The sequence below is a fragment of the Aspergillus fumigatus genome, chromosome 3 (genome assembly GCF_000002655.1).
Source record: "Aspergillus fumigatus Af293 chromosome 3, whole genome shotgun sequence".
NCBI classification, from domain to species: domain Eukaryota; kingdom Fungi; phylum Ascomycota; class Eurotiomycetes; order Eurotiales; family Aspergillaceae; genus Aspergillus; species Aspergillus fumigatus.
The window spans coordinates 86,861-110,729 of NC_007196.1; the positions used below are offsets into that span (position 1 = coordinate 86,861).

Genomic DNA, 23,869 nt, shown 5'->3' on the forward strand with positions numbered 1-23,869 from the left:
GCTAAGACAACGAATATATGCTCCTTGCGAGATTTGAGCGGACCGGGCTCAGCTGAAGAATCTAATGGAAGAATCTGGTCCCTTGATTCTTGCATCGCCGATACAAGCCGCTGAGACAGATTGGCCGGATACTAATGCCTAATGCCTAATGCCTAATGCCAAAACAGCCCCTTGAAGCTACCCTGTCCTCGCTTGTGCCCCTCAATTCAGGCTACATATGTCAAGGAATCCAAAATAGCCTATTTTCCCCACACAAGCTGTACTGATCTACATCACTTTCTTCAGCTGAAACGCAGGCTGTTTCTTCAACGTTGCAGAATCAGGACGATTCGGCAGAACTGGGCATTTTTCCGTACTTATCTGGTGCTCAATACCGAACCAAGACCAATCCTACGGCTGGCCCGGACTATTTACCCCTTAAATGCAGGTGGTTTGATGGATCTGTCCAGCTCTGTTCCAGGAGTGCGGGCTCTAAGCATCCTGACATTTCGTGGGCTCTTTTGCTCCACGGCTAAAATCACTTTCGACCCCAGGTCTTGGGACATCTTTTGTGCCAATTCGTCTGTGGAAGTTATTGATCTTAGCTCGCCCTCTCGGGGCAAAGGAACAGGTTCCAACTAGGAAATCAGACCACATAATAGACAAGTGGCATTGTATATTCGCAGAACTGAGGAGTCGTCCGGGGGGCACCAGGTCTATAAAAAGTTCGTCAGGGCCAACTCTGGATACCAGAGGCTTGGAATACAGATTCCAAAGGCTCTTTCAGATCAGATTGTTTTGCTCGTTTCTCCATATCCTTGTCAAGCATGTTGTTCACAGCAGTGACTCTTGCTCTTCTGGGCCAAGCTTTGGCTGGCCCGGTTGAGCTTGAAGAACGGCAGAGCAGCTGTCCCAATATCCATGTCTTTGGTGCTCGTGAAACCACCGCACCCACTGGCTATGGTTCGTCGTCGACCGCTGTCAATCTGATCCTCAACGCCTACCCAGGCTCCACCTCCGAGGCAATCAACTACCCTGCTTGTGGAGGTCAGTCCTCCTGCGGCGGAGTCAGCTATGCCAACTCGGTGGTTGCCGGAATCAACGCTGTCGTGAGCGCCGTGAACTCTTTCAATCAGAGATGTCCAAACACTCAACTCGTCCTTGTCGGATACTCTCAGGTATTTGTTTCCCCAGATTGAAATATTCAGTCACGTCTAATCCTGCTACAGGGTGGCCAAATCATGGATAACGCTCTCTGCGGAGGTGGAGATCCCAACCAGGGCTACACCAACACGGCCGTTCCGTTGTCCTCATCGGCGGTCAACATGATCAAAGCGGCTATCTTTATGGGCGACCCTCGCTATGTCGCGGGTCTGCCGTACAATGTCGGCACCTGCAAAGCGGGCGGTGTAAGCAAGACCTTCACTTTTCCTTGACTCGTGAAGTTGGATCTAACCACTCCCCGTCATCTAGTTTGATCCTCGTCCTCCTGGCTTCAGCTGCCCATCTGCAAGCAAGATTCAGTCGTACTGTGATGCTGCCGATCCATACTGTTGCAATGGAAACGATGCCAACACTCATCAAGGCTACGGCACGGAGTACGGACAGGCAGCTCTTACTTTTGTCAAGAGCAAGCTGAGCTCGAGCGGCTCGGGAGGGGGTTCAGGAGGTGGCTCTGGAGGTTCTGGAGGCTCGGGTGGCTCCGGGGGAACCGTTGCCCATTATGGTCAATGTGGAGGCCAAGGATGGACAGGCGCCACCTCATGCCAGAGCCCCTATACCTGTACAGTAATCAGCCAGTGGTACTCTCAGTGTCTGTGAGCTTGACCGATCGAGCATGGTAGCGTTTGAGAATATTGCTGCCTGCGTAGTTTTAGGAGGTATCTTTCTTATCTTTCGTCTTCTAGTTGCTTCTTTGCGTTGTGCGTCTTTTTTCCAGGGCTGAATATTCTGCGGAGGACAAATATAAATCATTCATACACAAAGCGGACAAATCCAACGGCAGATATGGAACCAAGTAATACGGACTCCTCACTATGTGATGTGTATACCCGTACAATGAAGTAGGTGGCTATTGACAGCGTCTTCGACAATGGACATTGATGGCTCTGACGTTGGCAGGGCATAGTAATACGCGGTAGCTAGCGTACATGTTGCTGTCGCCCATTTTCCGATCGATTCACAAGAGAAAAACACAAGAATGGCATTTTGTTACGCTTTTCGGCTACCAAGGGGCGTAAAGGGGGACATTTTGTCCGCCGTGGTTCTGGTAGGCTGCCTCTGGATTTGGTTGGATTTCCCGCACCTCCAATCATGGAATCTCATGAATCTGGACCAATCCTTTTATTCTTTAACCTTCTGGGACTACTAAGGCGGCATATTCGCTGTATTATTCGTCAGACTTTCACAGAATATCCACAATCCATACCTTGACCACTGTCCTTTTCTGCAGAGTGCGGAGGCAACTCAGGTGGCTGGGTCGTCCGGGGTAGAAATCCTGGGGTAAGATCGCTTCTCTAGTCCTGCCATATTGCCCAATGACCAACGTTTTGCTTCATTGTTAAGATTATCCCGGTCCAATTACCTTCAAGGAACTGACAGGTGCTGCCGACTACACGGAACTTGGGGTTCCTGGAGTGGAATTTCTGCCCGCTCCAGATACGTCCAGAGGGTTTTACAATTGAACCAAATTACATCACCCTTGAAGGCACCGGCCTCTGTCTCGTCGTTTTCAATAACCGACTGTCGCTATATATGTCTCCCAGATCGAAGGAACTGAAGCGAGAAACCATTCCGTCTTCAGCCATCGTCATCGGTTGAGGTCGATTAGCTTCTTCTGCACTCCACTTGCCAACTCCACTTCTTAATCATGGGTGATGACCTCGAGGCTAGCAAATCCTCCCTGGATCGGAAAGAGTTCCCATCTGCGGAACATGTCGAAGGAACTACCGTCGGTATCGTTCGTGCGGTAGACCCTCACCAGCTCGAATCCCTGCCTTATGGTCCTAGCGGATTCAAGGGCATTTTCAGCTCCAAGTATGTCTTTGGCGCAGCTTTCCTGGCCTCCATGGGTGGGTTCTCCATGGGATACGACATGGGCGTTATCTCCATTATCAACTCGATGGACAAGTTTCACGCGGCGTATCCGCGGGCCGAAAGCGCCTTTGGCAAGGGATTCATGACGGGGATGTTGCTGTTGGGTGCATTTGTTGGCTGTATCTTCATGCCATATCTGGCGGATCGGATTTCTCGCAAATGGGCGCTCACGGCTATGGTCATCGTCTTCAACTTTGGAGCCATTCTTCAGACGGCCGCTACCAACTACGACATGCTTGTTGCGGGCCGCTTTATCGGAGGGATCGGGGTTGGTACATTGGCAATGGTATACGTTCTACTCAATCGGCAGTGTTTCCACCAAGATTAATGGGTCAATTTTAGGGCGCACCTCTCTATATCTCCGAAGTCTCGCCACCGCACATGCGAGGCACGCTCCTCGTCCTGGAATCCATCTCCATCACCCTGGGAGTCGTCGTTGCGTTTTACATCACTTACGGCACCCGACACATGGCCACGGAAGCCTGTTTCCGACTCCCCTTTGGTCTGCAGATGGTGACCGCAACGATACTTGGTGCGGGCATTCACTTCTTCCCGTACTCTCCCCGGTGGCTTGCTTTGGTCAACCGCCAGGATGACTGCATGTCTAGCCTGTGTAAACTGAGAGGTCTCACGAGCAGCGATGAACGAGTTCAATTGGAGTATCAGCAAATCATCGCCGAGATCAACTTCCAAAGAGCCGTCCTGGCCAAGAAGCACCCTGGTGCGTCCGGCACCAAGCTCGAAGTTCTCTCCTGGATGAACCTCTTCACCCGGAAATTGTGGAAACGCACCGCTGTCGGCGTGGGTGTCGCGTTCTTCCAGCAGTTCTCGGGCATTAACGCGTTTATCTACTACGCGCCAACGCTGTTCGAATCGCTCGGCCAAACAGCGGAGACGTCACTCATTCTCTCCGGTGTCTTCAACGTTCTCCAACTTATCGCAGCCATTGTCTGTTTCCTCGTCATCGAGAAAGTAGGCCGACGCCCCCTCGCTATCTTCGGCGGCTTTGGTACTGCAGTGGCGTATATCATCATCGCGGTTCTTTCGGGTCTTTACTCAACCTCCTGGGCTTCGCACTCGGCCGCTGGCTGGGGCTGCGTCGCCATGGCTTTCATCTTTATCCTCATCTACGGAGTCACCTATTCCCCGCTGGGTTGGGCCCTTCCCTCGGAGGTTTTCTCGACTACGTCGCGGTCTAAAGGTGTCGCTCTCGCCACGTGCACCATCTGGCTGTCAGATTTCATTGTTGGCGTTGTCACACCGTCCATGCTGGCCGATATCGGTTACCGAACGTACATCTTCTTTGCCGTGATGTGCTCGCTGGCGGGTATCTGGGCGTTTTTCCTAGTTCCTGAAACGGGTGGAAAGTCACTCGAAGAGATCGACGAGCTATTTGGCGATTCCAGCGCGAGGGAAGAGTGGGAACTTGCTCAAGAAGCAATCATGACTGGAAGTACCAAATAGGTAGGCTGTTGTTTTACCTGTGGTTGCTAACTGTATTGTCTATTTTATACTGTTATGGAATTAGGATGTTAGCCATAGTATAAAGAAAGTATATAACATTATCTATGGATCTATCTGTCCACAAAGAAGTAAGCGTGCACTAAGCATGCATAACTTTCTCTTCTCTCTATCTCGCTTCCCATTTCTTGCACTCTGTTCCGACTCTGTCTCAGGAATCACATTCACTATTGCCTTTGTCATTCCGACTTTGACTAATGTCCTTCTGTTTCTGGATCTAAAAGATATATACTGGGAGGGGAATATAGTGTGACTCTTTTTGTGACCAAGCCAGGACGGATTCTTTGGCTGAGTTGAGCTCGAGGTTCCTGTTTTGGCGCGATATGCATCATTGCAAGTATAGTTCCAGTCCATGAACTCTCTCTGGCAGGCCACTGGGGCTCTCGCCTGTGTGTTTGAGGAGAATACTGGCGTTAATTGCTTTTGCTGATCTGTCAGGCAGAGTGTCTTTCACTGATTGTAGAGGGAATCTCGTTCGCAAAAGAGAGGCTCTCACCCGCTCCTTTCTCGTCTTGGTATATAGCAAACTGCATTCGAACATCGTTTGAGATGCTGCGGAAATTAGGAAATCCTACAGGCATTGTGACGATGCGGATGCCCAGAATCAGGGGGTGAAATCAAGATATGTACAGGCTCTGAAAGATATGCATTGGAGCACAAGGTCGTTTGATAGTTGTGACTTCCCCTCTGTAATATCTCCTAGATGCTTTATAGAAGACGAGATCAGGCGTGCTGGTGGACGTAAGCGCAGGCCCAACCCATTGTCCCCGACGGTATGACAGAATATGAGCCATAGTGGTCTTAACAAATTAAAAACGTCATTTCGGGCTCGCAGTGCTTCGAGTGATATAAGTCCTTGTGTATATCACATTCTCGAGAACCAACTGGTGATATTCTTCGGACGATGAGGATACGATGACTTTTTGTATAATCCAGTGATAGAAGACTACAGACCGCGCAGGATAATTGCGCGCGTAAGGCAAACCTTCAAAGGACGCTAAAGAGTTCTCGTCAAGGAATAGCACGCAGATAACAGTCTCAACTGTAAAGATGAGGTTAGAGGCTTCGATGTCCTTTAAGGATGGTCAACAAGCTTCTCTCCACAATCCGCTGTCCAGTCTTGTCTTCATGTCCACAAAGCTTAAGTCTAATTCTGATTCGACGGTTACAGAAAAGAGGACTCCACAGTCAGATTCCTAACCCATGAGCATTAAGTTAGTGACCTATGGCAGATACCGTGCTACACTGCTATCTCTCTCCCCTCGTCCATGAGGTGGTTAGTCTTGAATGCGCAACAACAGAGAACATACTGGTTCGTTGCATTAACTGATTGGATCAGTTTACTAGAACGATTATCAGCACTGTATTGGGCAGTAGATAAGACCCAAAGCTTCCATTCATGAGAGCCTGCAGTAGCTTTTAGTAAGAGATTAGTAAGAACTAAGAACTGTACAGTGAGAGTGTGAGAGCATACCAGTGTGCAGCAGATATCCATACGAAACCTATATGGAGTATGATTGTCATCAGTATGGGTAAGTATCGTGGTGTAAATTGCAATGATGCACTCCAATGACAAGAAGAAGAAAATATACAGTTCTCTTTTTGAGAGGATCCCAGGCTGTCGACCTTGAGTTGGTTTATCCAGTGTGTTCAAAGATATCTCGCTTGCACATGGGTGACCATGCATCTCCTCCCTCACATTCATCATGACTGTGCTATCTGAGATCCAGCTGTACTGGGCTCCAAGATATGTCATAGGAGTTTACAAGTGCTATCCCATACAATGACTCATATGTCGAGTCCCAGCGCTTGGTTCACTTAACAGATATCGAAGTGATGACCAACAGAAAGAAGACTGCGAACACATTCGCCCAAATAAAAGATTGATTGAAAGCTATGGGCGCAAGGTGAAATGATTCTTAAACTTTCCCAGCTGGGAGCTTCTAGCCTTGCTTGCTGATCGACTGTGTGGTTCTGCATGGTGTTGATCCATTGCTGCGTAGAAATCCTGTTGAACCTTCAAGGGCGATTCCGGTGACATGTCAATCAGGATGGATTACTACTCTAGGAAATCCGAGATGATGAGGGGAAGGAGCATGTGGAGACCAGCTGTAAGCCTATGCCAGCATAAGTCACTGGCCTTTCGGCTCTATGCAGACCGCAGTGAGAGGACATCATATTTTGGATCACTGATTAGTGTATTAGATTTACGAGGGATCTTGCAAGGATTTTGGATTGATCTATCAGATTTTTCGTTGCATACCATATCTTTGAGCTCTTTTTGTCTCATCTTTAATCTCATGATTCATGGGTTCTTCATTGAGAGTGGAGCATTTTGAATGGTGTCCTCTTGTGTCCCTTGGTCTCTGCTTGAACTCTATTGGTCAGGTGGGTCCAAGAGAACAATTCTGGAAAATCTCCAGCCAATCATAATATATTTCCTCACAGGGACAACCCACATGCTCTCACCAATCATATCCATTAATTCGCTCACAATCTGGAGCTGGACAAGAAAAAGTCGGATTCCTGGCCTGACCGCAATGTTGAGACGGGATGCAGCTGCAGATCGCTATAGCAGATCAAAGAGCTCTCCACTCTGGAGGTGTACAAGTCTCCGTGGTGCCGGAACTTACTTGAACAAAGTTCATGAGAACAATCACTACTGGACTCAGAACCACAGTACGTAATCCACTAATATAGTCTCTCAGCTTTGGAGTACTGTCCGCTGCATGCAAAGCTCCCATGTTACACCCGTCCAGCCACTTGGTTGATTATTAATCCGTACCGCTTCCCGCTTCCCAGGTGGCCGGTGTCGGGGAGACGGAAGGAAAGATTTTCGCTCCAGGCTAGAAGGGAGTTAGAAAAGTGAGTAGGACGACGAAAGTACTGCTGTGTCGGTCTAGACACGTTTTCTCCTTAATTAAACGACGGCTGGCCCTCGATACTAATTTAGTCCCTTTTCTACTGATCAAGTGACCCAACACGCCATCTAAATAATATCGAGAGTAGCTGAACCGGAGGGATCGAGACCCTCGTTTTCCGTAAACCAACTATTTTTAGGTTAAGCATCGCATAATTGGGAAACAGCGGGAAGGCCAAGGCATCAAGTTATCGCCTTTGCAGCTATGGTATGGAGGAGTGTGTTAGGTAAAAGAAAAGGGGCAAACGGAAGTTCCTCGGGACTCGGGATTGCCCCAAAGGAGCGGCGATATCAACTTGTCTCTCCTCAGTGATATTCAACCACCCGGCGGTGTACGGGGGGTGAAGGTCTTAGCCAGAAAACTTGTCAGGTCAGCTGAGACACTAAACGATAGCTAACCGATAGCAGTTCATCAAAACAACGAATGACAACTCATCCAGGTGGGTAATGGATTCAAATCAGGGGCAAACTGGCAGGACACCATTGCTTCCTGCGGGTCAATTGCTTCGGCTTGTGGGTATCGATCCAGTTATTGTAGGATTTGGTCAATGGAACGGATCGTCTACCGAAATCTTTTCGAATTTTCCACCTGTGTGTGCGTGACCACCGAGTCCAGATGGCTCCATTGGGCCTGATAGTAATAAATACATTCCACCCTGTTCAGAGAGCAGAGATAGATCACTCCGTCCCCCGTCAAAATCTCAACTCATCCTCCATTGCATCTCCACTTGATACGCTTCCCGTGGGAACACGGGACTCAATCCATAGTCACTATGGCCTACGACTGCTACTGCGCCATCTGCGGCGTCGGCTTTTGTGGAATGCTCATCGAGACTCCCTCAGAAACAGCAACTGAGCGTCGACGACGGTGGATTGAAAAAAGATCTCGGGCTCTTCAAGCGGGTCAGTCTATCGACCAAGTTCCACAGGAAGGGGAAGAGCCCGTTCGCAGTTACGATCCCAAGATTGTCGGCTGGGAGAACGTAGCATGGCTCTATAAGGCATATTGTCTCGGATACAACCCTCAAGCTGCCTCGGGAAAGGGAAAGTAAGTGCTGATGGTCGGCTTGTTGCATCGATCAAGGCAGGGGATCTGACTCTTTTCTCAGAGCATTTGTCTCCGGACCAGGGTATTATGCAGACATTGTATGCTTCTCCAGCCAATGGTATATCCACAACTCAGCAGGCTTACAGACCATTGCAGGGAGAGATTGCCATCAAGTCGGGAACTGACGCTGTACCGGGTCAGGACCGGAATGTCTATACCTGGTTTGATCACCCTTTCCATCGAACTGGAAAGGATTTGTCTAATGTGATGCAGCTATGGCTCCGGGACTGACGATACTCCCGGACCAGTCATCCCCTTCCACGGATGCTGCTTTGAGATTCTGACTCGCGTTCTCACCGGCTCCACCGACAGCTCAACAATCGATATGAAAGTCCTGTACAATGTGATGACAGAGTTGTCCAACGAATCCTCCTCCGCTCTGCGACTGAACTATGGCGACGACATTCGGCGGGCGCAAGGCCGGTACTGGGAGTGCATCCCCGGCGCAGAGGCAAGCAGCAACGATCAAGTCGCATCGTCCTCAAACTGACCACTTACAGTACTGCACGATTCATCCAACCGAGACATCTGGTTGGGACGACTTTCTCAAAACCGACATGACCACCGATAGCAAATTCAAAAGGTCATTCTTGCAATTCGATCTCAAGGGCCGCTCGCCCGCCAGCCCCTTCGGCAAGCTCCCCCTCGAACTCGTGTATCAGATCTGCTCATACCTGCCCGGGGATTCGCTGAAGGCATTGACTCAGGCATCCCTGAGCATTCAGGTTGTCACTCAGGACAACTGGTTCTGGAAGCGATTCATCCAGTGGGATATGCCATGGTTCTGGGAATTTTACTCGTCGCAGAATCCCAGGGATTTGCCCGCCGACGTCAACTATAAGCGTCTGTACATGTGGCTCGACAAGATGACCGCTGCTCGCTACGGCATGGATGACCTGGCCCTTATTGGAGTGGCGAACCGCCGACGCATCTGGGGTGTATGTGAAGAACTGGCCAGTCAGTACCACAAGGCTGTGGCAGCATCGTGAGGGGATGGACTGGGCGATTTGACGTGCCGAAACCAACATATTAAGGCCGGTCGGCAGAAGCAAGATCGGCACCCTTCAACCGATATTCCTCGGATTCGAGGCACAAAGAGGGAATAAAGCTCGGAAGATTCAACAATCGCCACTTCCCACCCGAATGAGGTGAATCAGCCAAAAAGAATAGAGCAATGTTGCGGTTGCGACGGTGCAGGGAATATCCATGCTTGATTCACAGTCGACCACGATTCGGTTGAAGCCGCGGCGGATGCCCTGATGAGGAAATCGAATTGGTTCAATCGAAGGGAGGCAGGCTTTCCAGGATAATCTCCCTGCATGGGCCGCTCTGATTTGGACCATACGATCACCTACCATACAATCGTTCAAGTCATGGGATAATTCAGGCATGCTGGTCATCTGGGAGGCAGTACAAGGGCAAAATAGGACCAAAATAGGCCGTCCTACACCATAACGGAAGAACATAGATGGATATCTGGAGTTTTGGACAGACGGATAGATGACCAAATAGACTTACTTTACTATTAATCATTAATGAAGAATATATTCAATCTATATGAGGTATTCGTGATACTATGGAGCTCGGAAAGTGCAATGTGTGGACTATGTCTATAGACTACGCATCTCAGGCAGTCATAGAGCTTCTTGCACGTCTTTTTGGAATAAATGTGTCTTCCATCTGTTCCGAGAGGTCTAGACTCATAAATCGCCAGAGACAAAATGAACCTCCAAGCTTGTCCCAGTGCTGCTTGGCTACTCAAACACGGTCACTGGTAGATCCCACTGCGGGGTCAGCGCTAAGACGAAGCGAGACACATGATGATGTGATGAGATGGTTGCCTGCGAATGGATGGACCTCTGTCTTCCGGCTCTTTGTTTATAAAAGGCCCTACGTTCGACCTCAAGCATCAGTATATGAGCCGGCAATAAGTCGAATTAGAAACAAGAGCACATTTGAGTACCATGGCTATCATCCGAAGAGTCGCTGTTTTCGGTGTAAGACCGACTGTCTAGCGTTCAGTACAACGGGAAATATTGTACCCTACTGACCTCCCTATTGGCCTCTGGCAACTTTGGCACCCCAATCACAGCAGCCCTACAACACGCAGGCTTCACAGTGACCATTATCACCCGGTCCGAATCGAAGGCAACATTCCCTCCGGATATTCCGGTAATCACAACCACTTACACTCTGGAGAACCTCACATCAGCGCTAGCGGGACAGGATGCAGCCGTCTGCGTGGTGGGTCCCGGCGGGATCGGCGCACAAGTCACCATGATCGATGCCGCCGAGGCTGCGGGCGTGAAGCGCTTCATCCTTGATGACTTTGGCTGGGGTGACAATCCCAACTCCTTCCCCGAGTTCAACGCCATTCATGCGCAACGCCGTGCGGGATGGGATCATGCGAAAGCGAAAGCAGAGAGCAATCCCAACTTTACATACACCGGGATTAGCATTGGGAATCCGATTGATTGGGTAAGTGATAGCACTGGATCTCATACTCTCGCCTCACAGCTAACCAGCTCTCAAGGCGTTGAAGCGCTTCCCTGCGATGGGGTTCGATATAGCGCACTGCTCGGCCGTCATCTATGACTCGGGCACCGAACGGTTCACCGGAACCACGCTCGAGGGTATCGGACAGTCGGTAGTCGGCGTAGTGCAGCATCCGGGCGAGACTGCCAACCGCTTTGTCAAGGCGCAGTCTATTATAACCTGTCAGAATGAGTTGTTGGAAGCGTTTCAAACCGTGACAGGGAAACAGTGGGAAGTACAACGAGCGCACACTAAGGCTCTCATGGAGAACGGGAGACGCAAAATCCAGGAGGGCGTTAGTGGTTGGATTTTGGACCTAGTGGTGGCACAATTGTTTGATGAGGGTCAATCTCGCTGTCTTCTTGCTCCGTCGCGAGAGGAATCCGATGCGGATTTACTGGGAATTGCAGAGGAGAGTCCGGAGCAAGTGGCGGCCAAGGCTCTGGCTTAGGTGGTGTACTGCGAGACTGGAATCACCGGCCAGTATGATATTAAATCGAAAGCACCATGTTTAAATTTACTATTCTAGCATCCCTGAATGAAGTCCTATGTGGACCAAGTTCCAAAAGGTCGTCGATGGACAAGTTGGCGTTGCAGCTGTCCCTTCCAATATCACCACTCACACCGACGTTGGAGTGCTCTAGGATATCACCTAAGCATCATTTCTAAGAGTAAAGATTGAGGATATCTTCCGGCAGATGGCAGATGTAGTATCTATCTTGTTTAATCACAAGGCTGCACTTGTAGTTGCTAGTTTCCCCGCATGGTGATTGTGCATACCCTGCTTACACCTGGGCAAACGTACGGGCACTTACGGAGCAAAATATGATTTGGCATTCTCCAGCACGAGCTCAAAGTGGCATTGCCATTTGATATTCGTCGGGCACTGCCTGGTTGATACATATCAGAAGACATCAGAGCATGCGTTAAGGGAGAATATCCTTACATAAATCACGACGTACTTGTCCCCTGTTGACATTCCAGTGTAGGCCTTCTATCTCCCAGAATAGATTGCATATCAGACATTGAACATGGCTACTTTTCAGATTGCAGAATGTTTTCTTCCACTTTATAGCTTTTATTGGTCAAATCGCTTGTCTAATGGAGTCCGTGGATGACTGTACAGTAATGAGCCCATATGAGCCAGCCCCAATACTGCCGGAGCAGGGATGTGTTTCCCGAGCGATTGTGATAGGGTATGTGCTAACAGGACTCAAGTAATCAGCGGTAATATATTGACCGGGACATTGACCTTTGTCGCCTCGTATGCGGTTCTTTAGTTCCGAAGACGCGGTCCGTCCCCTTCAGCGTCCATGATCCACGAGAAGCAATACGGGAAACCTAGAACTGTCGACCATTCAAACAAATTCTGGATACGCGTCTTGACCGCTCTTGTGCTTCAATTGAGTGACCAGCAATTGGTGACCGAACTCTTGCTGCTCGTGTGCGGCTATGCTCAGTACTGGCGATCGTCCGTCCACCACGGCGCCAACAATCTACGGACAGTGACCAATGTGGTCTGCTACTCCAGTTTCACACATGCAGCGACGCTGCTCTCCCTCCGTCCCTACTTCCAACGCCATCGGAAGCTTGCTACGCTCCGCGCATTCACCATGTATATCATTTACAGCTTGTAGCTCGTCGTTGCGGTGCCTAATACAGCAACTGTGATTGTGGTCATTGGCATTATGTGAATATATCTGCTCACATATTTGCCGGTCTCTCTTTCCGACCAGGCAATGAAGGTCCGAACCATCGTTAGCTGTGTCTCGCCCTCAGCACAGGATATTGTCTTTATCCGGGAATGGTTGGCTCTCGCAAAGCCTCTGCCGCACAGCGGTGCTTCGGACTCTATATGGCATCGGTATAACCCGTATGCCATAGCGAAGCGGTGTCTGTTCAAAACGGCAGTAGCTTTCAGCGAAAGGTACGTGGAGTCGGATGCCAAACTGACAAGGGGGATTCTATCCTTAATTGCGGAGGGTATCTTTCCATGGAGAATTGCGAGTGTCTGGCTGGCGCTGTTGTGGGCTTTCAGCTTAGGTGCTCTGATCTACAGTCTTCTCCAGAACGGCCTCACATCATCTTGGGTTTTTGGTCAATTACTCCCTGTCTTCATGGCCGTGCTGCCGATCGTCAGCTTGGTCACTTCTATAATTGGCGATAGGAGTGCTGAGTCGCATTCTGACGGGGTGCATTTACATTTCTGCGTCTGAAGCTGGCTGATAGCAGACATGAGGACGCGTATAATAAGAAATTGTGAAGAAAGGTATGCCTGTACAGCAACTCGCCTTACTTTTCCTGCCTTTCCTGTGAAGATATATCACAATTCTAATACAAGTGTACGATAGTTAAGGAGGGCGACAGGCCTGGAGAGGAGGGATGATCCGGTCATTTCAGCTTCGACTATCTCTCCTATCATTGTAAAATAGAACCTAGGAGCCCAAGTAAAAGTGAGACTGTTGATACCATGCCTACTCAGGCCTAAGTGCTATATCTGAGACGGCGGGAATCCGAGGATCTCCATTCTTGAAATCCATCGCATATATGCAGATGTATCCATCACTTGGATATAACCCTGCAAGAAGGTACTACAAGCACTGGGAGTAGTACGAGTTCGAAACCTGGCAAGTGCCCGAAGAGCAGCAAGTAGGACCAGACCAGCCAATTCCACCGCACTGGCCCCACAAAGCAGAGCACTATCACAGTCAGAATACACATAAAGCCACAACCATATGGAAGAAGACTTACACTGCCGGAGCCACCAGTAGGGGAGCTGCCTGAGGAAGTAGTAGACGAGCTGCCACCACTTCCACCAGAAGAAGAACCACCAGACGAGACAGTGATGGTCGAGGTACCGCTGCTCTCATATCCCTCAGTGGAAACAATCTGATAGTTATGGGTACCCAGGTTCATCCCCAGACTAGCCCAGGCCTTGAAGTGATTCGCGGTGGTGACTGTGCCGCTGGATCGCTTGTTTTGGCGGATGGACCAGTATTGGTTGAAGGTGGCCGTGCCGACGATCGAAGGCTGGTTGACCTGTTGGTGCTCATAGATGTCGTAGGTGGATCCATCGCTGGTGACGGTGCCCTTGTGCGTCATGCCCGAGCCAGGATTGTAACTGCCATAGTTCTCGAGGATGTAGTATTCGACTAGGGGGTTGGTAGTCCATCCATACACGGACAGGTAAGCATTTCCGGAAGGATTGAAGCTGCCAGAGAAGGTAATGTCACTAGTAGAGAGTTTAGTGCTTTCTTTGCGTCCTCTTCTATAGTTCTCGGGCGTTGCCTACTGGTCACTCCCTGGATTCCAGCCCTTCCCACAGGTAAAGTCACCACCGTTCTGGTTCGCCCACGTCACACTATATTCGCCACCAGCACCATTTGTATATTGCACTGATCCGGCACCGTTGGTCCAGAAGGAATAGTAGTAGCCATTGTTTGTGCCTGTCTGGCTGGTCGTGATCGTCTGACGTTCCGCTAAGCTGACGGATTTGTCACTCGGAAGAGCATATGCGCCGGCGATAGCGGCGAGTCCAAAGCTGAGCGAGGAAATGGAGATCATTTTAAGACTCACTTGTAGGCTCTAGTGAACAAAGTGATGATTGTTTAAGTGCTCTGCCAGGAAGGGACAGACCCTCCTTATATGTTCTTTCTTCGGCTAAATTTACATCTTTTCGAAGCCTAGCTGAATGATCACCCCACCCTAAGAGGGTAAGCTTTGCTTGGACGATCTTTGCTTCCGGCAGTAATACTTTCCCCCCGGATTGTCCCCGCGGCTAAAAGCTTAGCGGTTGCTTCCCCTCTGCTGCAGAAGTGCACATGCACCCCAAGTTCGGCAGTCGACAATCTTCACGGAATTATGGCCCGACGAGACGACACTTTTACCAGCAGCCTAAATTGACGGTCTTCTAATAATTCAGGAAGGACTCAGAAGGACAGAAGGTCTTGATGCCTCCCTACAAACTCACACTCTAGGATGGATGACGAGCAGCACCCATCCTAAGGCTATTCTGGTCAACTAGGAGTTAATGAATATCGTTTTGATGGATCCACTCGTCTCCCTATTCATTCCACCGTCCAAATTAGCCTGGGGAGTAGAGGAAAACTGCTTCGTTGATGAAACATGTTGATTCCAAGAAATGCCTAGCCTCGACGGCCGAAGCTTAGTTTGTGCCGGTAACTACTCTCTGTTTGGTCCAAGTATATTCCAAGCCAAACGGTGATCATCATGATATTTTCTCTGCCATAAAATTATTGTCAGTGTTATTATGAGTCTATCTCTTCTGCCGGGAAACATGAAAAAAGCAGTTGCACCTCGTGGAGCATAACAGCCTGGAAAGGAGAGGGGAGGAGAGGGTGAATTACTTAAGCTTTTATCATCAACTATCTGTCATTATTTGAGCATTATGGCCAAGTAGTACTGAATATTTTAATCAATTCTGAATAGCCTGTGTCGGAGAGTGAAACCTACTATGAAAGGATTCCCGGTAATGGAGTTTTGCCGGACGTTTCATAAACCCCTAGTGGCATAAGACCAAGTCAGAAGACCCAGCAGTTGGCCAGACAGCCGAAATGACAGAAAAATGCTAGCATTTACGGCTGTTCGGCAGATAGATTCTTTCACCGAGATCCCACTCAGCCTCCTTTCTGGGCATAATAATATGTATGAATAAATAAAATTGAGGATAACAGGCCATGCTTTGAGCAGAAGGCGCCAAAGCATGAGCCTGCATTAATGGCGGATGTTCAAAAAAATCTACAACCAGGGCGGGAACTATAGAAGTCAATTGCTAACAATAAAAATATACCGGCTTCTGCGCCCAGACTATATGATTTTATATCTCCGTCCTATACATCCTCATGTCCTGCAGTGCAAGACGGCCCAAGTTCTCCCATTCTTCTTGCGAGAGGCCAATTTCCTTGTTCCTGGCTACCGCCAGTCACTTCTTCGCACACCCAGGAGACAGAACTTACCTTGTTTTGATCTGGCACATGTTAAAAATAGACAGAATATTCCTTACTCCCGTCTCCCTTAACTCTTTATTAGGGTTATATAGTAAATTACCTGGCTCTTACCCTATATTGATATTCTGCAACTTTCTCCTTGCTAGTTTATAGAACATCGTAAAGTACTTTATATAAAGATTATAGAGGTATTTCCTGCCTCCTTTGGGTAGTTAGATTTACCTACTAGGCTTTATATAGGAGAGAGGGCCTTGCAAAATGCAAGCTACTTCCTTATTAGAGAATAGGATGAGAAGCTGCTAGTAGATAAGATTGAAGATTTGGCCTTTGTGTGGATGTCAAACCGTGTAAGTAGTTCAGCCGGAGACGTCTTTCGAACCAGTGCACCCTGACACCCTCAGCAGGTCATCCACCTTGTTCAGTGCTTGAACGACAGAGCAAGTCTGGAGAGGCTCAATCCATGCATCGGCTCAGGTGTAATATAGGCTGTCATATAGTCTTTCAATTTGCCTTGCCACGAACAATTCCATATCATCATTAATATTATTATAGTTTCTGACAGGCCAAGCAGGCCAAATCGAAAATTTACCTAAAAACGATACGGAAATCAACAGTATGCGCGTTATCACAAACAAGCAGCCAGTCAGTGAGGAGGAATCCAGAATGCTAATTCGTTCATGGAAACGCAATTTCAACCTGAATGGATATTATATTTGGTTCCAGTGGGACAGAGTGATCTCTTCGCCAGCCTGAAGACCATGACACTGGGAAAACACAGATATTCAGAAGCCGCACATTGGTCATCTGTGCCGATGATATTATCATTGCACATGGGGATAGACTACCTCTTCAAGCCATCCTAAGTAAATGGAACCGGGGATGCTCTTCGCCTCCCTGTCCGGACCTTGAACATTCCAAACCTTCTATCCTTGCCTTATCTTCTTACTAAAGTCTTGGTCTATTTTATAAATATGTACAGTCCCAGTGCTCTTCTAACCCCCAAAAGATAAGTACCCGAATATGTACACAGTCTTACCAGGTTCACTTGTTGCATTCGACTGCAACAGCGTCTGTGCAAATATATGGATCAGTCTGCATTTGCCGATCCCATGTGTTTCAACCCATTCCCTTCTTTTCATAAGCTGCATCTGATGTCGAAACTGGCGTCACCCTCTTAGAGTCCATTCTACTATATATAGATAGGGATGTTTGATAGCTCCAAAGAGCTGCTTGCAGTATTCCAGCCACCGTTCGAATCTGACACGCCATAACAGTTGTCTATTTAGTTCGCTCTGTTAGCGGATGGTTCTCTTCATCCTTCTGGCGGACGAAGAGGCGAAACAGCCCAAATGTCAGCGCATTGACGGCCGCATACGCAGATTTAACCAGAAAATGCTGGTCATTGCGGACTTCCTCCTCTTCGATTTCCGTCGTGCCATCCGCTGCCAAATAAACCGTGGGGTATCTGGGCAGATATCGGCCCGGATTGAACACATTCCATAAGAAAGAGTTGAGGAGCATGAGTGACGCCTCAAAGACATAGAAGAACCACTCGTATCGCAAAAGCGGGCTCAGGGATCTAAGTCCCTCTGGATCACCGAGGTCCACCGACGTGTTGTCGACATGTTCAATTAGGCGGTAGATGCAACGGACCAGGATTAACCCCATGCTGATGTCGAGCGTGATCAGAAGGGTTGGCAGGGACCTGCGACGAATATTGGCTTTTGCGCATCGCCACTGGAAAGAGGCCGCTGTTAAAACGAACGCGAGAACCACGCACAGTTGAAGGGCGAGGGAAACGAGGATCAAAGCTTTTCCCAATCCTTGCTGGCTGCCAGTTGGGTTAGCGTTGAGGGCTACCCCCAGAGCATTCAGTGCCTCCACGAGTGCCATTAGGGCGCCGAAAATGGCCAGGACTTTGCCGGGGGGAAGGGGTGCGAGGTTTGGGACGTAGTAGAACAGACGGCCGAGCACGTGGTAGTTGGCGAGCTCGAGGAGCGGACTATAGGGCCAGGCTTTCAGTCAGTGCGAAGACAGCATTGATCTCATATATAACTCACGGGCATATATAGATGAAAACCTGGCTGAGAATATAGACGAGCAGGTTCTGTGAGCTGTCAGGGTTGTAAATATAGTGCCCGTCGGCTCCATATGCCCGCATTGCATATCCAACTGTAAACAGCACTGCACACAATGGGTGCATCCCGATCATTCGGACGCATCTGTAGCGGCTAATAGGGGAATTAGGAAGTCTGAATGAAGGAAGCCATATCGCAGGAATTCAGGACACCCACAGGCATTGCCAATTATGGCCAACTGCTGAGACAGCAAATGCAATGGTGAAGAAGATCGGGGCTTCCTTATTAGGAGCGTAGATGTAAAGGCTTCCTGGAACTAGGGCTTGTCAGGATCGCTATCACATACATCGTATAATACTCTGGTGGACAGAAAATCGATGCTAGCCTACCGACTTGCCCGCTTGCCATCATGTATTGGACCTTGAAGAGAAGATTCTCGAGCGAGTTGAACGAAATAGGATCTCCTCTCTTGTTATTTATCTGACAGTGGACCATGCTGGCTTATATGGCTCTCCATTTGCTCTCCAAGAAAGCTTCATAGTTGGGAGACGCCTTGCCGAATTAGGAAAATAGAGACGCCAAGACGCTAAATTCAACAGGTGATGATCATTATGAGGCGGTTGCCTATTGAAGACTTGAGAGAACAGTCGCTCATCTTATTATACTACTCGCGTGCTTGCTCCAGGGTAGAGAGACGACCCTTTCACTTCCCCACCCTGGAGGCCTTTTATCGTTCCCTCGCTTGATCGTCTCTGATCAGGTACATAATGGAGGATCGACCGCGCCACTGTTGGGAATGTCTCCGGCGGTCTTTGGTCTGTGACTTTATCCGGCCCCAATGTAAGCGGTGCTCTACCTCCGGGATCGTTTGCCCTGGATACGAAGATAAGGCGCCTTTCAGGTTAAAGTGGCTTCCTCCTGGAAGGGTAAAGTTTCGGAATCGAAAACAGGTGAAGCATCAGAAAATGAACAGGGCGAGGGTCGCAGCAGAGCACTCCGTCGTTCCGCGCTTCGACACCATCTATGATGCCCCAGTCTTGGCCCAGGCAGCCGAATACTGCAAGTGAAATACATAAGTAGCGCCATGGCCTGAAATTAGACTAACCCCTGGACAGTTAACGCCTGTATATACCCCGACTTGCTCCCCGTCAATGAACTTGGGCCGCACCATGGCGTTTACAGGATCTCATCCGCGCTTCTTCGGCGAGGGGCTGCGCACCCTGAATACTTACAACTTGGTATAGTTTGTATGACCCTCAGTCATCGAATGAACCAAATGCGGAATGACCCTCAGTCTAAATCTCTAGCGGTGACCTTTTATCGCTACCGGGGACTTGTGATTCGCTCCCTCAGAAACGATATCAATCAAGGACATAAGCGTGCAAGCGATGTCGTCCTTGCCGGAATCATCACGCTTCTACTCGTTGATGTGAGTCTAAAGTGCAGTATGAGGAACCATCCGCCGATACTAAACCATATTTTGCTACGCAAGGCTCAGCAAGGTGCCTCTCCCCACTGGCGATACCACATGGAAGGGCTCCAGAAACTAATCTTGCTGCGCGGCGGCATCCGTTCTCTGGCCAGGTCGGCCCGCTTAGCACCACTGCTCCATTGCTTTGTCTGGTACGTTATTGTGCACAAACTGTTCGGTTTGGAGTAGCATACAGCTGACAGCCAAGCAGCATCGCAGTCATTGGGGACACTGTCTCTCCCACTTCCCACTTGGCAACTAGTAGATTGCGCCTTGAAGAAAGTTACTTTATATTAGAGAACCTCGGCAACGGAGTCTTTGACTTCCAGATGTGTCCCAAGCCCCTGTTCGCCGAGATTATCAGGATCAATCATCTTCGCGTGCAAGCCTGGAAACAAAGTCCCACACGACCGGGCCCTCTTGCCCAAGAGGCGTATGGGGTCCTTAATCGTATCAATACTTTCTCTTCTGAACGATGGGCCGATTCCAAACCGTCATCAAAAGAGGACTGGAGGATTGTGGGAGAATCGTACCAGGCGGCCGTGTCATTATACTGCATCCTGTCGCTGCAGAGCCTGTCTGTTCTGCCTCTGAACCCCTCACTGAGAGCCAGTTGTGCCAGCTGTGGGCGGCTTCTGCAGGACCTGCTCAACGAGGCCCTGTCATCCCCAAGAATAAAAAGATCCGTACTATGGCCGTTGGTCGTGCTCGGGGTGCTAGCTGTGAATGGCGGTGCAGGGATGCGAGCTTTTGTTCGAGAACACCTGCCGGAGATGAGTCGCCACATTGGCTCATATGTGCCGCTGATGGCTAAAGCCCTGCTGGAGAAATTTTGGGCGTCGGGCGAGACGTCTTGGGACGCTTGCTTCGACAAACCGTACACCGTGGTGACGCAGATTGCGGTGGACCTCAGCCAATTGGACTAATAGCGCAAACTCGGTCGTACATGTACGTCGCTACAGACGGACTATGTTATTTCCGAATATAAGCAGGAACTAGCTTCCGGCGTTGCGCATGGAGAAAATGCTTACTGAAGATCCCGGCATACCCAACTGGTCGACTATACTCCATAGCCAAGCTTCCCTGTGATCTGGTACCTGGCCTCGTATACATCCCCGATACGGACCGGAAAATATGTTCAGACTTATAGTACGGTAAAGTCCTTCCCCTCTAGGCGTTCTCAATAGTAGAGTGATATATCAAACGTTGGGGGATAGCTTTGAGGACGAGGACTTGCGACGAAGAGCGCTTCTCTATGCATTTAAGAGTGATATCATGGTTACAATAATCTGGACGATAAGCCCTCAGATCGAGACGTCGCAACGCAACGCCTTTGAAAGAGTCAGTTCTTCCTGGTAGGTCTCACAGGTTACATGCAGAAATCACCAGGAACAATATAGAACAATCGCTGACACCACGTGATCCTACATAACGTCGCTGTTTCATCTTCCTCACGTAGTCCAGGGATAGTCGTCTGTATACCCACTTACAGTTATAACCCAGACGATTTACGCAAACAATCCATGGTTACGATATGCTGCGTAGTTGATGACGTGGAACCATTGGAGCAACAACTCGCACTCCCGCTCAGCATATCAATTTAAACTGATTACATTGCTTCCACGGGCATTAACATGGCTCCTTTGCCATTCCAGAACATGGTTTGTCTTCCAGATCATGGTTTGTCTTCATCTCGAGTCGCACTCGTTCGATGATGATTTCCAACTCCAGAACAGAGCATCATATCTTGCAATCCTTGGGGACATTGGCCATGTAGCGAACGAGCAATTATTCAAGTTCCTCGAACATCAAATCCAGCAGTACCTGATTGTCTTCTTCGTTCTTGGAAATCATGAACCATACCATGTCCTAGCCACCTCACTTCGTGAATAGAACAATAAAAGTCCTGTAGAACGAGTAGTCGACTATACTCATTAATTTTGCTGCTGAGTATCAACGTCGATGTTCCATGACGATCCCATATAAATGGTTTCTATCATTATTTTTGACATCTAAATTGACGAGTGGGCGTCAATAATGGTTGAGCACACTTCGCGAAATGATCGAAATATATATAATAGCTTCTGAGAGACCGAGCGAGCATTAACAACCCACAGTCAACCCATTACTAAATGAGGTAAATAGGACCAGTGCAAGAGACATCACTCTGAAGACACACCGAGGGCATAGAGCTAGATCAAGCCTGTATTAACATAATCATCTGTCCATACGAAAAGAAACCAAAAAAGGTCCGTGGAATTATACTTCTTGCTTTATCATTGTTAATAAAAGAAAGTCATCTCAACAATTGGTCGCTTAGCTCAGTCGGTTAGAGCGTGGTGCTAATAACGCCAAGGTCGCGAGTTCGACCCTCGTAGTGACCATTTTTTTACTCCTCATTTTTTGTGACTCTTCCGAAGATTGCCTAGTCATCTGTTGCAATTTAGTCCATCTCCTTGCTTATTTGTTGCACTTCAGGATACATGCAGGCAGAAGTTAGTGCTGAAAACCATTTTGTTTTACTAGACGTCAATGCTGGAGGGCCACAGTGTAGGTACGTACTTGAAGGCTGTGGTATACCTGCTCGGACTTGGTCGATCAATGACGATGTTCGACAATAAGTCTCCACGTAGGCCGGTCATGGATCATCTACAGATCTACAGAGGTTATATCAAACGCAGTGTGGATATACTGAATCATTGAAAATTGGCAATAGGCCCATTCGGCATCACTCCCAGTTCATCTGTCTATTGGGTAGGAGTACCATCCCAAGGTACCGCATCTAGGGCGCTGCACAATACATATGGTATTGTCATGAACAATGAACAATGTCTGATGTTATCATTGAGTTCGGGCTCAGACATCATTGATTATCAATTTCCTTGTAATGTGCTGATCGTGTGACAGATGTGATGCTAGACTCCAGCTGCTGTGTCATATCCGTGGTTCGGCCAATTGTTCTCAGCCATCCCAGCCGATGATTTCATGACATTTTGACCTCGAGTCACACCACAAGGGCAGCAAAAATGGTTAAAAGGAGCTCTGGAGGTGTTGGATGTAATTATGTACACAAGCTGCAGACACCTCATATTCCATTGCCATCGAGTTGACCGCACACAACAACGACGTCCAAAATGGCCTGGGCTCCGAGAGATACGCTCCGCCCCTTTCTCCTCGTTGCTCGTCTATTCGCATGGATTAGTGCTGTCATTGTCATGGGGATCACAGCTTGGGCCGTGACCAAGAGAGACGGCTACCGAGTGATCTATCCGCTGGTGATTGTAGGTCTATCGCGCTATATGACGGGAACTATGGTACTGACCTTGGCAGGCCGTTCTAACAACGCGTTTTTTATTCCTGCGATGATAGTATCAGCTATGAAACGTAACCGCGGATATATGCTGCCCTTGGACATTGTATTTTCCTACTTGTACGTTTATATGCCTCCCTGTTTCTGGAGACGTGAGTACTGATGAGTGATGAACAGGTGGCTTGCCGCATTCATCTTCCTGGCTCAGCACATTGGGCAGGAGAACTGTCGTTGGTTCTTTTTCGGTGTCTCAAGCGCTTGCACCCGCAAGAGAACGGCTGAAGCCTTCTCTTTCCTGGCTTTGTATGTTGATAGCTGATTGTGGAGCGCAGTCAAGCGTGCTAACTCACGTGTGTAGCTTCTTCACCCTCTGCGCCATGTGCCTCGAGATCTTTAATTTCTACTATAGTGGAAGAGAGGGACCAGTGGGAATGCGCCCACATGCCGAGAAACATCCCCATCCCGACACCGGCCGTGCCCCTGCGGATGCGCCAGCAGATGTTGCCCAACCGGCTGCTTAAATGACAGCTTAATTATTGATATTCAGGATCGTTTTGCCCTCACCGTCCTGCTGAACTTGAAATGGACTTGAAACCTCTGAAATGTGAACCCGATGCTTTGGACTCGACATATGTAATGTCTGCATTGATTGATTGCGCTGAGACTCCCTATTTCAGTCCTAGGTCAAGCACGAAAATTTGATGGTGTGCGTCTGTTAGGATAACCCTCATTAATAATTAATTTGACTACCCAATATTATTGAACGAGGTTGTCCTTCTAGTATCAATTGTTTGATGTGAGGGCTTGCTGGCGTAGAGTCTACCGGAATGTATGAGTATCCACGAGAGGTCAGAAATCACATCAACAGTGGTATCCAGTATCCC

General features: G+C 48.8%; 9 protein-coding genes and 1 non-coding gene across 10 annotated transcripts; 8 read left to right on the top strand and 2 right to left on the bottom strand.

Moving 5' to 3' along the window:
• The first annotated feature begins 262 nt into the window (after positions 1 to 262).
• On the top strand, positions 263 to 2,005 carry AFUA_3G00420 (putative acetyl xylan esterase (Axe1)). Its single transcript, XM_743269.2, has 3 exons — positions 263 to 1,157; positions 1,209 to 1,388; positions 1,453 to 2,005. Exons 1-3 carry the CDS (start codon positions 807 to 809, stop codon positions 1,798 to 1,800), a joined length of 879 nt encoding a protein of 292 aa, XP_748362.1. The 5' UTR covers positions 263 to 806; the 3' UTR covers positions 1,801 to 2,005.
• Positions 2,006 to 2,848: 843 nt separating this feature from the next.
• AFUA_3G00430 (sugar porter family MFS transporter) lies at positions 2,849 to 4,539 on the top strand (the record flags this gene model as incomplete). Its single annotated transcript, XM_743270.1, has 2 exons — positions 2,849 to 3,361; positions 3,418 to 4,539. 2 exons carry the CDS (start codon positions 2,849 to 2,851, stop codon positions 4,537 to 4,539), a joined length of 1,635 nt encoding a protein of 544 aa, XP_748363.1.
• A 3,481-nt stretch (positions 4,540 to 8,020) lies between these two features.
• AFUA_3G00440 (F-box protein) lies at positions 8,021 to 10,189 on the top strand. Its single transcript, XM_077804261.1, has 5 exons — positions 8,021 to 8,564; positions 8,626 to 8,662; positions 8,721 to 8,785; positions 8,838 to 9,075; positions 9,125 to 10,189. Exons 1-5 carry the CDS (start codon positions 8,290 to 8,292, stop codon positions 9,611 to 9,613), a joined length of 1,104 nt encoding a protein of 367 aa, XP_077660421.1. The 5' UTR covers positions 8,021 to 8,289; the 3' UTR covers positions 9,614 to 10,189.
• An 11-nt stretch (positions 10,190 to 10,200) lies between these two features.
• AFUA_3G00450 (aromatic alcohol reductase) lies at positions 10,201 to 11,610 on the top strand (the record flags this gene model as incomplete). The annotated part of the gene is made up of 3 exons (XM_743272.1): positions 10,201 to 10,621; positions 10,717 to 11,102; positions 11,158 to 11,610. The coding sequence occupies 3 exons, from the start codon at positions 10,201 to 10,203 to the stop codon at positions 11,608 to 11,610; spliced, it is 1,260 nt and encodes a 419-aa protein (XP_748365.1).
• An 862-nt stretch (positions 11,611 to 12,472) lies between these two features.
• AFUA_3G00460 (uncharacterized protein) lies at positions 12,473 to 13,326 on the top strand (the record flags this gene model as incomplete). The annotated part of the gene is made up of 4 exons (XM_743273.1): positions 12,473 to 12,630; positions 12,666 to 12,774; positions 12,896 to 13,086; positions 13,203 to 13,326. The coding sequence occupies 4 exons, from the start codon at positions 12,473 to 12,475 to the stop codon at positions 13,324 to 13,326; spliced, it is 582 nt and encodes a 193-aa protein (XP_748366.1).
• Positions 13,327 to 13,486: 160 nt separating this feature from the next.
• Positions 13,487 to 14,849, bottom strand: AFUA_3G00470 (uncharacterized protein). Its single transcript, XM_077804262.1, has 3 exons — positions 14,452 to 14,849; positions 13,911 to 14,391; positions 13,487 to 13,858 (listed from the first exon to the last, which is right to left on the bottom strand). Exons 1-3 carry the CDS (start codon positions 14,721 to 14,723, stop codon positions 13,751 to 13,753), a joined length of 861 nt encoding a protein of 286 aa, XP_077660422.1. The 5' UTR covers positions 14,724 to 14,849; the 3' UTR covers positions 13,487 to 13,750.
• Positions 14,850 to 16,960: 2,111 nt separating this feature from the next.
• AFUA_3G00480 (putative RTA1 domain protein) lies at positions 16,961 to 18,823 on the bottom strand. The gene is made up of 4 exons (XM_743275.2): positions 18,594 to 18,823; positions 18,421 to 18,520; positions 18,187 to 18,357; positions 16,961 to 18,128 (listed from the first exon to the last, which is right to left on the bottom strand). The coding sequence occupies exons 1-4, from the start codon at positions 18,697 to 18,699 to the stop codon at positions 17,405 to 17,407; spliced, it is 1,101 nt and encodes a 366-aa protein (XP_748368.2). The 5' UTR covers positions 18,700 to 18,823; the 3' UTR covers positions 16,961 to 17,404.
• Position 18,824: 1 nt separating this feature from the next.
• Positions 18,825 to 21,499, top strand: AFUA_3G00490 (Zn(II)2Cys6 transcription factor). Its single transcript, XM_077804263.1, has 4 exons — positions 18,825 to 19,263; positions 19,320 to 19,633; positions 19,697 to 19,827; positions 19,887 to 21,499. Exons 1-4 carry the CDS (start codon positions 18,972 to 18,974, stop codon positions 20,599 to 20,601), a joined length of 1,452 nt encoding a protein of 483 aa, XP_077660423.1. The 5' UTR covers positions 18,825 to 18,971; the 3' UTR covers positions 20,602 to 21,499.
• A 486-nt stretch (positions 21,500 to 21,985) lies between these two features.
• Positions 21,986 to 22,059, top strand: tI(AAU)1. Its single transcript has one exon. It is a non-coding gene (tRNA).
• A 750-nt stretch (positions 22,060 to 22,809) lies between these two features.
• AFUA_3G00500 (MARVEL domain-containing protein) lies at positions 22,810 to 23,506 on the top strand (the record flags this gene model as incomplete). The annotated part of the gene is made up of 3 exons (XM_743277.1): positions 22,810 to 23,105; positions 23,163 to 23,288; positions 23,344 to 23,506. 3 exons carry the CDS (start codon positions 22,810 to 22,812, stop codon positions 23,504 to 23,506), a joined length of 585 nt encoding a protein of 194 aa, XP_748370.1.
• Positions 23,507 to 23,869: the final 363 nt, after the last annotated feature.